The sequence below is a fragment of the Acinonyx jubatus genome, chromosome E1 (assembly GCF_027475565.1).
Source record: "Acinonyx jubatus isolate Ajub_Pintada_27869175 chromosome E1, VMU_Ajub_asm_v1.0, whole genome shotgun sequence".
Taxonomy (NCBI): Eukaryota; Metazoa; Chordata; class Mammalia; order Carnivora; family Felidae; genus Acinonyx; species Acinonyx jubatus.
In genome coordinates this window covers 49207926-49223710 of record NC_069397.1, presented here as the reverse complement: position 1 = coordinate 49223710, position 15785 = coordinate 49207926, and the positions used below count along the sequence as shown (strand labels likewise).

Here is a 15785-nt window from a genome sequence, read left to right as displayed (position 1 = left end):
GTTTATTTATTTTGAGAGAGAGAATGTGAGCAGGGGAGGGACAGAGAGAGAGGGAGAGAAAAAAATCCCAAGCAGGCTCCATGATGTCATCACAGAGCCCGACACAGTGCTCGATCCCATGAACCGTGAGATCATGACCTGAACCGAAATCCAGAGTCAGACACTTAACCGACTAAACCACCCAGGCACCCCATATATTTTTAATTACTATTATAAGAACATTAGTTTTCAGTAAATGAGCATACACAGGAAAGAATAAACTTAATTTTAAGAATAAAATGGCTGAAGTTCTGTTTGAAATGATTTTCTGTGAAAGCCCATGCACTTAATCATAGGTGTATTTGTATTCTCATTTTAGGCTTTCATGGGTTCTTCTGTATACAAGTTTGATTTTCCTTATGTCCCTTCTTATGGCAGTCATTGCAACAGCTTCTTCATTATTCCCTCAAAGTAGCTGCGTTGTGATATTTCTACTTTTTTTCCTGTATGGGTTATCATCTGTGAGTATTTTAACTTGAGATGGGAATAAAGAACTGTCAAAATTGTTGATTAATATAGCAAAGTGCTTATTCTGTGGTTAACTTAGAGTTGATTTGTTACTAGGTTACTCACAAACGACTTGTACATAGCATCATTGTACTTCCATATTTTAGAAAAGGTACAAAATAGCCTCATGTTTATTTTTTTTATTTTTATTTTTTATTTTTTAAGTAGGCTCCACGCTGTGCGTGGGCTTGAGGGGCTTGAACTCATGACCCTGAGATCAAGACCCGACCTGAGGTCAAGAGTCGGATGCTTAACCGACTGAGCCACCCAGGCGCCCTGGTGTAGTCTCACATTTCTATTATAGGGTGATGGGTGATGTGTAAAGGTATGCCTTTGTAAATATAGCTATTTTTAAGGAACCTACTGAAATCATTGTTGCACTATATGCTAACTAATTTGGATGTAAATTAAAAAAAATAAAATTAATAAAAAAATAAAAGAAAAAAAAGTGTAAATATAGCTCTTTGATAGTATTGATATTCATCTGCTATATTGGCTAAATGCTTCCTGTTAATGGCCAGCCTTTGTGTTCCTGTGGTTCTAGTTTCTATTATGATTGGCTTATGTGCCCAGGCTGTACCATTTATTAAATTTTTTCATGATCACCCTTGCTCTTTCACGTGATAATTTACAAGCAACTCAGACTTCTACGTACAGTTACCTGAGTTTGTATCTCATCAAGACATCGAGTTTAAAAGATAGGTTCTCTGTTTAAAAGCTGGTTGATTTATTGTTTTGTTCACATGTACACATCTAACTGCAGACGCATGTGGCTGGTTATGGTTTCTGTCGTGTAGAGGTAGTCATGTTTGCCTATTTACATAGATAAAATGTTTTTAATGTTTATCATCTTAAATTTTTTAATGTATTTATTCCTGTTTCTATGAAAATAAAATATCTTACCATAGCATTTAGAAATTATTTTAATGAATGTATTTTCCAATGAAAATAACTTGTTCTTTCACAAGCAAAATTAATTTTGTTTTCATACCAATGTATATGAACAATGCATTAATATTTATATTTTGCAGGTATTTTTTGCTTTGATGCTGACACCTCTTTTTAAAAAATCAAAACATGTGGGAATAGTTGAATTTTTAGTCACTGTGGCTTTTGGATTTGTTGGCCTTTTGATAGTCCTCATGGAAAGTTTTCCTAAATCATTAGTGTGGCTTTTCAGTCCTTTCTGTCAATGTACTTTTTTGATTGGTATTGCACAGGTAGGTAATATATTTATCTTGCTTCCACTACTAAGTACTTTTTCTCTCCAGTTCCATGCAGCTTGTTATACTGCAGTGATACTGCCTTTGATTTGCTTGCAAAAAAATTATTTTATAATTTCAACATAAGAAAGGAATGCTGTTTGAACACTGGAGTACATTTTATATGGGTTTCATTTCTATTTTCTCCATTTTTAAGTTTTTCATCTGTATGATGTGTTTAGAAGTTTTCTATCTTGTGTATTAGTATATCTCACTGCAATAACTCAGTTTTTTAAAAGTCATTTTAAGCGCCAGGTATTCTAGATTGCTATATGGCCTGGTTACATTGCTACTTTGGTACATTTATCTCAGATGTGTACCTGGCAGAAAATTGTGGTGTGTGGAGCAAAACAAATTTTCATGACTGTTATTAGTGAAACAAGTAGGCTGGTGGATTTTATTACTTTAGGATTCATGGGATTGTCCTTCGCCTAAATAATATTTATATTTATGTATTTATTTTTAAAGTTTTTATTTGATTTTTATTAGTCTATTTTATAGGGGCAGTCAGGTTCTGAGGGAAGTATTCTTATGAGAAACTGCTTCTTCTATTATAAAACATAAATTTGGTCAATGTATAAAGAAAAAATGTAATTACTTAAAATAAGAGATTATTCATGTTGACTAAATAGAATATTCTGATTTGTGAAACCTAAGATAGATTAATGTTTATGGGTATTGAGTTAAGCAAATTTTAATTACTTTGGACCTAAGAGCTATCGTTTACACATTTTAAGAGTCCACTGAGTTCTCCTTCACTTAGGAAAGTAGATTTATAGATTCATAGGTCTTTGTTGCTTGTGGGAAGGACTTCTCAATGTCATTTAATCATCTTCATTTCACAGATGAGGAGACTGAGATCCAGAATGGTGTAATTAACATTTATTCCTAATGGCAGATCTGGGGTCTAAATGACACCTCAATCTCTAGTACATGTCTTTCTGCTCTATCACATATATCTATTGTGAATAATGGAAGAGTTGTGTTAATCAGAATACCTTCTCCCTTTTCAGTATTGAAAAGATGCTGATCATAATTTTATCCTCTAATACTTAATTTGTTTGACTTCCATGTGGACCATTTGTTTGCAGCAGTTAGTAGTATGAGCATACTTTATTTTTTATTTCCTTTGATAGTCATAACATTAGAATTAAATGCCCTGGGAAGGGATGTATACTAATTTTAAAACATAACATTAAAAGGGATTGAAATGGATTGTTGTGATAAACTTATATTTTGGTAAAGTTTGTTGTTTTCCTTATAAATTCTTACTACTAATTTAGTAGACTGTCAGAAGGCCCAGTTTGGTTACCATCGATCTGGATATAATGAGTAACTCTAAGTAGTGTTAACTTTTGCTTATTTGTATTGTTTTTATATAATAAGGTTGGTGTTTCTGTTTTCCAGGTCATGCACTTAGAAGATTTTAATGAAGGTGCTTTATTTTCTAATTTGACTGAAGGCCCATATCCTCTAATTATTACTCTTGTCATGCTAGCACTTAATAGTATATTCTATGTCCTCTTGGCTGTCTATCTTGATCAAGTCATTCCAGGTATGCAGGTACCTATTGGATTTTACTTTAAAGATTTTAATTCTTTTGCTCACATAGGGTCAGCTTAGTTTAAATGTTTTCTTCTAGCTGGAGTACCCTAGTCATATTTGTTGTTTAAACTCTTAGTTTAATTTTAAATAAGTATATTTCGTACCTGTGCCTTAATGACTAGTGAATGTAGGGAGATTCTCTTCAAAAGAGAGCAGTTTGCTTTGAAAACTTAAGTCTGTGACTCAGTTTATGTCTGTTGTTAATCTTTGTTGGCTAAAGTATTGTTAATGTTAATCTTTGTTGGCTAAAGTATTTCACTACTTTACCCTCTAAGGTGCAAAACTATGAGGTAATCTTGTAACTCCCACCACTGTCCTTATCCATCATTCATCTATAGCCAACTCCTGTTGATTGAAAATATTATTAAAATAATCTAACACTCCCTTGACTTTCCCCTTTGAGTTCCTCATTACTTTTTTCTGTGCTCTAGACTGGCACTTATATGGTAACTACTAGACAATATGATTTTTAAAATTTGAATTAATTGGAATTAAAGAAATTAACAGCCCATTTCCTCGGTAGCACAAGTCACCTTCTGACTGCTTAGTAAGCCACAAATGGCTGTTAGTTACCATATGGTATAGTATGCATACAGGACATTTCCACCACTGCGGAAGGCATCTAGACCATATCTCTCATCTAATTACCTGCTTCGAGCCTGCCTAAAACTTAGCCATTGCCTTTAATCAAATTAATCACCTGCTCAGAAATCATCTTGCTGGACATATCCTAGTGAATTAAATAGAAACTCTTTATGTATGAATGTCCTTCACATTACTTTTATACATTTAAGCTTTCCTTTTCACTCTCTGCCTCCTTACTGTATTTTATATTCATCCAAATAGCCCTATTTACCTATTTAAGCCCAGCTTCAGTGAATCGGTTAGATTGTTTTTAGTTACTCTTAACAGAAGATCGTTTTAATTGGCTTAAGCAAGAAGGAAACGGATTGTTTTACTTAAAAGGAAGTCCAGAGATAGGATAGGTTCCGAATTGGTTGCCTTACTCAAAGACCCACATTCTCTAGGCTTTTGCCCCCTGTGCCTGTCTTCCTGGCTGCTGTGGGATGCTTCTTTGTTCCTGTCCAATGGAGGAGGGAGGGTGAATCTTTCCCCCACCTAAACCCTTCGCTTCTGATTGGTTACATGCTGACAGCCAGAGCAATAAGAGTCACCAGAGGATGTCACGTGCTGATCAGATGAGTTAGGATCCTCTCCGTAGAGGGGATCAGATCTAGATGTGGCCGTCTAGAAGAGGTTGGATATTTTTTTTTTAAATGGGAAGTGTTGGCTTTTTTAGGGAAAGAGGTGAAAATGGATATATACTGTGTGAGCAACCATCACTGTCTACTGTGTCTAAGTCTTCTTCGCCTGTCCTGTTGCCGTGTTACTCTCCTGATTTTAAAAACCTTTGTGAACTGTGTCCACTTTTCAAAGTAATAAGTACTAGCCATTTTCAAAGACACGATAAGATGATACCCATTACAGCCTTCAGGATATATTCCTCATTCAGGCATAAACTTCTCTTCCTTTGAACTCTTACTAGCGCCATGCATGATGTGCTTCATGTCTGCAGCATGTTCTAGGCGCTCGTTCCACATGTGCGCCCATAAAGATGGGAGCTCCTTTGGGACAGAAAATGCGCTTTATTCACCTTTACATTCTCATGTGCTCTAAGCATCTCAGATGGTTTATAGACTAGAATTATTTGTCAGTAAAAACATTTTTCACACAGTGCTGATTTAATACTTTTAATATGAACTTTAGCTCCAGGTCATGTGTTTCACATACTGTCTTTATAATTTCAAATCTAGTTTTTAGAAATAATTTGTGACGGTAATTCAATTTTTTTTTTTTTTATTTTTCAGGGGAATTTGGCTTACGGAGATCATCTTTATATTTTCTAAAGCCATCATATTGGTCAAAAAGCAAAAGAAATTATAAGGAGTTATCAGAGGGCAATGTTAATGGAAATATTAGTTTTAGTGAAATTGTTGAGCCTGTTTCTTCAGAATTTGTGGGAAAAGAAGCCATAAGGTATGATTTAATCTTTGGCAACTTAGGTATAAGAAGTAGTTAAACACTGCTACATTTAAATCCTATTTTTAAATAATGTATGGAACTACTGTATCTTAGATTTTGGTACACATCTCATGATTTAAAAAAAAATTTTTTTTTTTTAATGTTTATTTATTTTTGAAAGAGACAGAGACAGAATGCGAGTGGGTTAGGGGCAGAGAGAGAGGGAGACACAGAAACAGAAGCAGGCTCCAGGCTCTGAGCTGTCAGCACAGAGCCCGACGCGGGGCTCGAAGTCAGGAGCTGTGAGAACATGACCTGAGCCGAAGTCGGACACTCAACCGACTGAGCCATCCAGGCGCCCCCACATCTCATGATTTTTAAAACGCAGAATTAATATGAGCAGTTTCTCTTTTAGGTTCTTATTTTCTTTGCAACCATTTAGAATAAGGTTGTGTTAGGTTTGAAATTTTATGTTTCAATGGAAATTTTTAAAAGTTATAAAACCTAGTATTCATACAATTAAGCCATTTTCAGATTTCCATTAAGTAGATTGAAACAGAACAAATATTAGCTTTATAATTTTATTCCGGCTGCATTGTCTAAGTTATACAACATATTGTCCTCTCTTAATTTCATAGACTTTTAGGTATTGTGACTCAGAGTATCAGTTTAATTTCTATGAACCCAAGAAATTCACTACGATGCCTTTCTAGATCAGTCAAAACCAAATTTAAAAAGTAACAGGAAGAAGAGAAAAGAAATAAAAGGCAAAAAATGAAAGAAAAAGTGAAGTATAATATAACATGTGTTTTTCAAGTTTAAGAACGTATAAAAAACAAGGGAGAGTCAGATACTTAGGATGTAATAAGTGGGTTAATGGTCTGCCTTCTCAGGGGCAAAATTGAAAGTGGTTAACAAAACCATTAATTCTTTAAGTTATTTGAGACATTTAAAGTGGAATGAGAGAAGCACTTCACGTTTATGGATAGTTTGAAACGTGTGCTGATGTGAAATATAGCATTTGGTTTTTAATCCCCGTTAACTGTTGTGACAAGTATTGATAAATTACATACAGAAAAGTATCAAAGATGAAGAGACATCTATAAATTGCTGGAGCCAAAGGCTTTATTTTCAGACGTTGGCTTGTCATGAAATGTAAATGAATGACACTTAAAATGGACAGGAATACTGAATGCTTTTGTGGTTTCTTTAAAATAATTTTATAATTATTGTCACCTCTCTTAGGTTTCTTGTTTTAGTAGGAAGGTACTTTATTATTATTCCTATAAAATATGACAGCTTTGATAACAGTACTACACATGGAAACGCACAACCTTATAAATTGCTTTGAATACTTAGAGAATTGTGTTTTTCAGAATCAGTGGTATTCAGAAGACGTACAGAAAGAAAGGTGAAAGCGTGGAGGCTTTGAGAAGTAAGTAGCTTTCGTTGTACCCAGTCCATGATTGTAAAGTACAAATTGGAAAACAATTTACATAGTTTGTACAAAATTTAAACTTCTTTAGCACAGTTTTCTCTCTTTTAGGGGCACTTTCATTTATTTACGTGATATTCATAATAAAATTAACAACAAATAAAATACTAAGAGTAAAAAGTAATCTATTAAAGATGAAAACTATTCAGTTATTTGAACAAGTCTGCGTCCTTTTTCGTTTATTATTATGCGTGTGTCTACATGTTAGTTAATTTTGTTTCCTTTTGACCTAGCACAGGGTTTCTCGACCTTGGCACTACTGACATTTTGAGTCTGATAATTCCTTGCCGTGAGAACTATTGTGAGAATTGTAGAATGTTTAACAATGTGTAAGGATTTTTCAAAATGAATAGAGTATATATATACACACACATACATACACACACTCACATATGCACGCACACACACGTCCACATATGTAGAAAGCAGGGTGAGCTGGCGGGGTGGGAGAAGGAGGGAATAAGGAGATTAATTTTAAGAAATTGGTCCATGTGATTGTGGGGCATGGCGAGTCTGAAATCTACACGGCAGCATGGCAGCTTGGAAACTCGGATAAGAGTTAAAGTTGCAGGCTTCCGTCTGAAATTCATAGGGGAAGCTGTCGGGCTGGAGACTCAGGACATCTATGCTACGGTCTTAGGGCAGAATTCCTCCTTCTCAGGGAAAACCATTTTTGCTCAGCAGGCCTTCAACTCACTAGATATGGTTCACCAGTATTATTGAGGGCATCCACATTGGAAAGGAAGCAGTGAAGCTGTGAGCAGTTGATATGAGTATAAATTTAAAAAATCTGGTTAGAGCTACAAAAAAGTTAATGGAACTAAAAAGTGAATTTAGTAAGGGGGCAGAGTTTAAGATAAATGTAGAAAAATAAATTGTCCTTCTATATACTACTAACAGATAATTAGAAAGTAAAATTAATGAGGCGCCTAGGTGACTTAGTCAGTTAAGCACCAGACTCTTGATTTTGACTCAGGTCATGATCTCAGTTTGTGAGTTCAAGCTCTGCATCAAGTTCCACACTAACAGTGCGGAGCCTCCCTGGGGTTCTCTTCCTCTCTCTCTGTCTCTCTCTGCATCTCCCCTGCTTGTGTACTCTTTGCCAAAAATAAATAAATAAACTTTTAAAAAGTCCATTTTATATTAAAAAAAGAAATTAAAATTAAAAATAGCCCATAAGTATCTAAACATATTTATAGATAAATATGACAAAAGATGTAACAGATTTGTAACCTGAAAAATTTTAAAAAGTGGCTGAAAGGGGTGCCTGGGTGGCTCAGTCGGTTGAGCGTCCAACTTTGGCTCAGGTCATGATCTCACAGTTCGTGAGTTCGAGCCCCGCATCGGGCTCTTGTGCTGACAGCTCAGAGCCTGGAGCCTGCTTCAGATTCCGTGTCTCCCTCTCTTTCTGCCCCTTCCCTGCTCATGCTCTGTCTCTCAAAAATGAATAAAGTTAAAAAAAAAATTTTTTTTTAAGTTGCTGAAAGAATAAAGAGTATGTAAATAAGTAGAGATACCATGTTCATGGGTGAGAAGACTCAGGGTCAGATGCCAACTTTACTCAAATTTCAGTAGATTCAGGCACAATAAAAATCCTAATAGGGCTTTTTTTTTTTTTTTGTAGCTTTTGACAAACTGATTCTAAACTTTCCAAGAAAATACAAATGACCTAGAATAGTCAAAAACACTTTGAAAAAGAAGACCAAAGTTGAGGAACTAGTATAACTTTGTTACAAGACTTCCTATGAATGCTCCAGTAATCAAGACAGTGTAATTTTGGCATACAAACAACATAAAAATAGATCAGTGAAACAGAATAGAGAGTGTAGAATAGGCCCAAATGTGTATGAGTAGGTAACTTGCAACAAAGATGCACAGTTAACTTGCTAGAGAAAGGATGGACTTTTAAACAAATGCTGTTGAAACAATTGGATAAAGTGAGCATTGGTCTGTCATAGGCACCATATACAAAAACTAACTGAAAATGGATCATACACCTAAATGTAAAACCTAAAACTCTAAAACTTCAAAAAAACCAATCCATAGAAGAAATGCGTTTGCAGTCTGGGGTTACATGAAAATTTCCCAGATATGCACAGAAGCACAACTGTAAATTAATTGATGAATTGGACTGTAAAAATTAAGAAGGCTCTGTTTGTAAGATACTGTTAATGGAAATGAAAAGCTAAACCATTGGCCTGGGGGAAGCATTTGCAAATCATCGATCTGATCAAGAACTTGGATCCAGAATATATAAAGATCTCTCAAAACTCAATAATAAGAAAACAACCCAGTTAATGGGCAGAATATTTGAATATCCTCTTCACCAAAGAAGATAGAAGGATAGCAACTAAGTACATGAGAAGGTGTCCAACACTATTACTCATTAGGGAATTGCAAATTAAAATCACAAGATATCACTACATACTTAGCAGAATGGTTAAAATTATTATTTTCTATACATTATGCTATGCTCACCACAAGCTTAGCTGCCATCTGTCACCACATAACACTGGAATGACGAAGATTGGAAAGGCTGGTCATACCGAGTGTTGGTGAAGGTGGAAACCTGGAGCTCATGTGCTGCCGGAGGGGATGTGAATGGGCACATGTGCTTTGGAAAATAGCTTGACGATTTGTGAAAGAGTTAAATATGCACCTGTTATGTGATCTAGCCATTTCACTTCTAGGCATCTGTCCAGGAGTGGTGAAAATTGTTTTATACTAAGACTTATACAGGAATATTCATTGTAAACTTATTTGTTAGACAAAAACTGAAAACAGTTTAAAATGCCTATTAATAGGGGAATGCATAGCCAGCTGTGGCATATGCATCCATGGAATGCTCATTGGCATAAAAGGAATGAATTCTTAATATGTGCTACAAGATGGATGAATCTCTAGATAATGATGTTAAGTAAAGAAGCTAGAAAAGAACTACGTAGTATAGGATTACATTCATGTAAAACAGAAAAGGCAGAACTAATGTGTAGTGAAAAAGAGCAGATCAGTGGTTACTTGGAGATGGGTGGAATAGGCAAAGGACAAACATTTTAAAGCAGCATTTTTTGTGGAGATGAATATGTTCATCATCTTGATAGTGGTGATGCTTTTATGGTCGTAGCTACACGTCAAACTTAGATTCTAAGTTGCCAAATTGGTTGTTACAGGTTATTCATACTCTTTTACATGTCTGTAGAATCTGTAATGATGTTCCCTGTCTTCATTATATATTTAGTAATTTGTAATTTTTTTTCATTTGTTTTGCAGTGGGTTTATCAATTTTATTAATCTTTTCGAGGCATCAACTTTGTTGCTTTTCTTTATCATACATGTGTTTGCTTTGCAGTTAATTGAGTTGTGTTACTCTGTTATTTCTGTTTGACTACTTTCTTTGGGTTTAATTAGTTTTGCTTTTCCTAGCTTTAAAAAAAAAAAGTTTATTTATTTTGAGAGAGAGAGCAGGAGAGGAGCAGAGAGGAAGAGAGAGAGAGAGGGAGAGAGAATGAATCCCAAGCAGGCTCCATGCTGTCAGCGTAGAACGTGACACAGGGCTCCATCTCGTGAATCGTGAGATTATGACCTGAGCCGTAATGAAGAGTCAGATGCTTAACGGGCTGAGCCACCCAGGAGCCCCTTCGTAGCGTCTTGATATGGAATCGGTTGTTATTTCTGCCCGAACCGTTCAGCTTTAGCCACTCTAATGCTCAGTGGCTTAAGGCAGTTATTATTTTGCTATGACTGAGGAGTCTCTCGTTTGGTTCTTCAGTCAGTTTGTGGATTATCTGGAATTGGATGGTGGCCTGGTCACATACTTGGCTAAAAGACTAGTTGGTCTAGTGGACTGTAGGCAGGAGAATTTACCTCTTTTATATGGTCTCGCATCCTCCAGTAGGTTAGTTGAACTGGAAGCAATTGAGTATTTTTTATTATGCCGTTTCTCATTTTCCTCCTCTTGGCTTCTTGGTCACACGTGCCCTTCCTAGAAACTACTCTAGATATTATAACATGGATCCTTGACTTACAAGTTGGTGGTTTACTAATTTATAGTATTTACAGAATAGTAAAGTGAGAAAAAAAGTCCAGGAACTTACTTTTATCCCTACTTATTTCTTTATGCCTATTCCAACTTATATACTATTGTTTTCATGTAGTTTAATTCTATGTGTATTTTAAACCAAAGATAATGTTATTAGCATTGTTTTTAAAAGACCATTTCATTTGTATTTACTTGTGTATTTACTGTGTCATTTATCTTTGTTACTTCCTGCCTTTCTGATCTTCCATCTAGGATAATTTTCCTTGTGTGTGAAAAATAGCGTTTTGCTCTTTTCTTTAATTCAGGTCTGCTGATGGTACAGTCTCTCAGTTTTTGTTTGCAAATACATTTTTTCACCTTTACCTTTAAAGCATATTTCTCTGAATATTCAATTTCAGCTTGTTGGTAATTTTTTTTTCAGCACTTTAAAATGTAATCTGTCGTCTCCCTTTTCCATTGTTCTGGTTGCAGAGATAACTGTTGGTTTTCCTATTTCTCTGTTGTTGGTAGATACTGTTACCCTGGCTGTTTTTAAAGATCTGTTTCTAGGGGCGCCTGGGTGGCTCAGTGGATTGAGCTCAGGTCACGATCTCGCAGTTGGCGGGTTTGAGCCACACATTGGGCTCGCTGCTGTCAACACAGAGCCCACTTTGGATCTTCGGTCCCCCTCTCTCTGCCCCTGCCCCACTTGAGCTCTCTCTCGCTCTCTCTCTCTCTCTGTCAAAAAATAAACACGAAAAAAAACCTTAAAGATCTGTTTTTGGTTTTCAGCAGTTTTACTGCCACATGCCTCGGTGCTTTTTGTTTTACATTTATTCCACTTTGGTTTTACAAGTGCTTCTTGAATCTGTGGCTTGATGTCTTTCTTCTGTTTTAAATTTTTTTCAGCCATTTCTTTTCCAGTACTTTCCAGTATTGCTTCTGTCCTATTTTCTCATCCTTTAGTCTATTATTATTACATGTTACAACTTTTCATTTCATCCCATTTATTTTTTATGCTCTTTTCTGAATTTTTCATTGTTTTTTTCTCTCTCTGTGCTTCAGTCTAGATATTTTCTTATGACTTTTCTTGTCATTTACTAATTTTCTGTAGTTGGGCCTAATGTGATTAAACAATCCTATTGAAATATTTTTCACTTAACTTTTCCAGTTTTTGTCTTTCCACTTGGTTCTTTTGTATGGTTTTTAGTTCTTTGTCAGCATTGTCTTAGCAGCAGGATAGCATGGTTGTTTTACAATCTTCTCTTATGGTGTCAATATCTGTATGTCCTCTAGGTCCATTTCTGTCACCTGTCATTTCTGTTGGGTTTTTATCTTCTCTTGCTATTTCCTGTCTGGTTGTTTTTGACTGAGTGCTGTGTATTGCATATGAAAATTGTAGAGATTATTTGATGATCTGGATGATGTGATCTTCCTCCAGAGATTTATTTTTGCTTCTGGCCTGCAGATCCTTCATCAGGTCAGGGTCTGCAGTGATTCAAAGCTGGGTTTTCAGATCCCTGTCTTTTGTCCTCCTTCAATCATTGCCACATCCTCTCTTGATACTTCTTCATTCCATTTTTCTTTTATTTAAAAAAAATTTTTAACGTTTATTTATTATTGGGACACAGAAAGAAACAGAGCATGAGCATGGGAAGGGCAGAGAGAAGGGAAGACACAGAATCTGAGGCAGGCTCCAGGCTCCAAGCTGTCAGCACAGAGCCCTTCGTGGTGCTTGAACTCACAAAGCACAAGATCATGATCTGAGCCGAAGTCGGACGCTTAACCGACTGAGCCACCCAGGCGCCCCAATTTTTCTTTTATTTAAATTGAATTTCTCAAGTATTTAGTTAACCACTCCCATGCTGTTGGTTAGTTTCTAGGTTTTTGCTAATATTTTTACCATAGGAACCTTGTTAATACCCTTGGGAACAAATTTTTGTTTGTCTCTGTGTTTCAGTTACCTTAGAAAGTCCCAAAAGTGGGTCCACAGAAACCCTCCCCAATGTTTTGTATATTCTTGAAATCTGTTAATATAGGTGTATTTTTATTACTTTTCTTGTAGCTCAAACAATTGACTATAATAAGGAATTATTATCATATAATATTAAGTATTATGCTGTTAAATGTGCTAATAACTTTAAATCTGCCATTAAACATTGATTTGTTTCAAGACTGCTCAAGTATTATGTATTATTTTGTATAGCTTAACAGAAATAAAAATCACATTTGAGTCTTCTTTTCTGAACTAGATTTGTCATTCGACATATATGAAGGTCAGATTACTGCATTACTTGGTCACAGTGGAACAGGAAAGAGTACTTTGATGAATATTCTTTGTGGACTATGCCCGCCTTCTGATGGTGAGAGTTTTCTGACTTAAAAAAACAACAACAATTCTTCCGTTTATTAGTGTTATTAACCAAGGTATCACAGTATAGTTATTTATCCTTGAAACATGTACTGATTGAATTTTTTTTTTTAATGATTTGGGACCAATCTCAGTATAAAGGTGCTTTACTATTACTTTTTGATTACACATTTTTTTCAATAGAAACTAAAAATGATTCAGTCATGTTTAATAAAAGTGATCTGATTTTGTACTCATTTTATAAGATATTTCATGTGTATTTTTCATTTTCAAGGAAGAATAAATCAGTAATTGAAAATTAAATGAGACCTACAGACATTTTAGATTATAGATATAGGTATCTAAATGTGCAACAGTAATTCAAAAGGAAAGAATGATAGATGTCAAAACCATCTCCTAAAATACAATTATAAGAACAATACCTTAAACGTATAATTGTGACATGTGATTGCCCTATAGGTGAGAATTTAATATGGCAGCTCCATATTTCCACAATAACCAAATCTAGTGGCAATATAATAAATATTTTGCTTTAAGAAAGGCTGACTTTCCATGTATGGAATCTGCATTTTTTAAAATGTAGTTTAACTTTTGAAATTGGTTTAATTTTGTTGCTTATCCCTAATCGTGTCACTTTCTGATGACAGTAGTGATATCTTACATTTAATAAAAACTTACGATTTTTCTTCTAATTCTCCATGCATTATCACGGTGATTTAATAGTTCTGAAATTAAGTGGGATATATTGGTATTTAATTTACAGAAGAGAAAAGCTGGAATTCAGATTGATTTTCTCAAGACCACACATCTAGTTAGGGGAACATTTTTAGTTTCTTTGTTCTCTCCTCTATTGATTAATGCCTGGAAATGAAGGAAAATTGCTCCTGGAATAGAAATATAAAAAATGCACCAGTATACCCCTGTTCAGCGTTAAGCTCTGGTTCCTTGCTCTTTTCACTATGTAATATCAACTGGAAATGAAGGAAAATGAGGTTAGAATATAAGGTGGAAGCAGGTCACCAATGGAATGGAAATGAAGGTGTGTTATGCCTTCCGAGTTTATATTAATTCATACCTTACATATTTATTACGTACAAGTAACTAAGTTGTTAGTATACATTAAAGCATATATACTTCTGAATACTTAATGTAGTTAGTATAAATTTAAATATATATTTTGCTTTTAGGATTTGCATCTATATATGGACACAGAGTCTCAGAAATAGACGAAATGTTTGAAGCAAGAAAAATGATTGGCATTTGTCCACAGTTAGATATACACTTTGATGTGTTGACAGTAGAAGAAAACTTATCCATTTTGGCTTCAATCAAAGGAATCCCAGCCAATAATGTAATACAAGAAGTATGTCATTCATATAGAAATTTTTACCTTATTCCTTGTAAATTAATAACCTTCTGTAATAACTGGTATAAAAAATGCTTGAAAATCTAAATAAAAACCTGTTCTGAGCCCATAAACAGAAATTCATTACAAAAAATTAGATGGAATTTGGAATAAATATTTTATTTTAGCACATGTAAAATGTCTTGTTTAATCTGGAGGACACCAGCCTCTCAATATAGGTTTTTCTTTTCTTCCATCCTTTCCTTTCACACCTGCCTTTCTTCTTCCACCACACACACACACACACACACACACACACACACAGCCTTCAAACTGATCCTTGTACCACTACCCAGGTAGTCACAAAAGTAAAACAGACCTTTCAACCAGGAATCATTGTATATGAATACATGTCAAAATTAAGTTCTATACTAAAAGAACATTTTTAAACTTGATATTAAAATTGGGACATTTAAAAATTAATATTGATAATTATGTAAATGGTATAATTTTAAAAGTAACATTGTTCTCCCTTTATAGGTGCAGAAAGTTCTACTGGATTTAGACATGCAGGCTATCAAAGATAACCAAGCTAAAAAGTTAAGTGGTGGTCAGAAAAGAAAACTGTCTTTAGGAATTGCTGTTCTTGGGAATCCAAAGGTAGATAAGTATTAATGTATTGTACACAAATATAATGTATTGCATGTTTATACATAATAACATGTGTAAAGTGTCAGCGTACATGAAATATTATACATTATTATACATATAATTATAGTAATAAGGTTGTGAAACCAGAGTCATAAAGATAAAACATATTTACTACCACGGTTACTTGTAGGAAGGGGAATGGAAAGGATGGACTATATGCAATGTTTTGTGTTTTTTAAAAAAGATCCGTAGAGGGGTGCCTGGGTGGCTCAGTGGGTTAAGCATCCAACTTCAGCTCAGGTCATAATCTCACAGTCCGTGGATTTGAGCCCCGCATTGGGCTCTGTGCTGACAGTTCAGAGCCTATAGTCTGCTTCGGGTTCTGTATCGTCTTCTCTCTCTGCCCCTCCCCTGCTCACGCTGTATCTGTCTCTCTCTCAAAAATAAATAAATGTTAAAAAGAAAAAACT

The 15785-nt window shown here is 35.0% G+C and overlaps 1 protein-coding gene across 3 annotated transcripts in view; it reads left to right on the top strand.

Annotated features, from left to right (window-relative positions):
- ABCA5 (ATP binding cassette subfamily A member 5) overlaps window positions 1–15785 on the top strand; it is a 78168-nt gene that overhangs the window by 26315 nt on the left and 36068 nt on the right. For all 3 annotated transcript variants that reach the window (XM_053212403.1, XM_027048092.2, XM_027048090.2), the window contains exons 7-14: window positions 359–500; window positions 1578–1766; window positions 3216–3363; window positions 5282–5450; window positions 6812–6870; window positions 13201–13311; window positions 14507–14682; window positions 15205–15324. In XM_053212403.1, coding sequence (XP_053068378.1) covers window positions 359–500; window positions 1578–1766; window positions 3216–3363; window positions 5282–5450; window positions 6812–6870; window positions 13201–13311; window positions 14507–14682; window positions 15205–15324 — 1114 coding nt within the window. The remainder of the gene's footprint in view (window positions 1–358; window positions 501–1577; window positions 1767–3215; window positions 3364–5281; window positions 5451–6811; window positions 6871–13200; window positions 13312–14506; window positions 14683–15204; window positions 15325–15785) is intronic.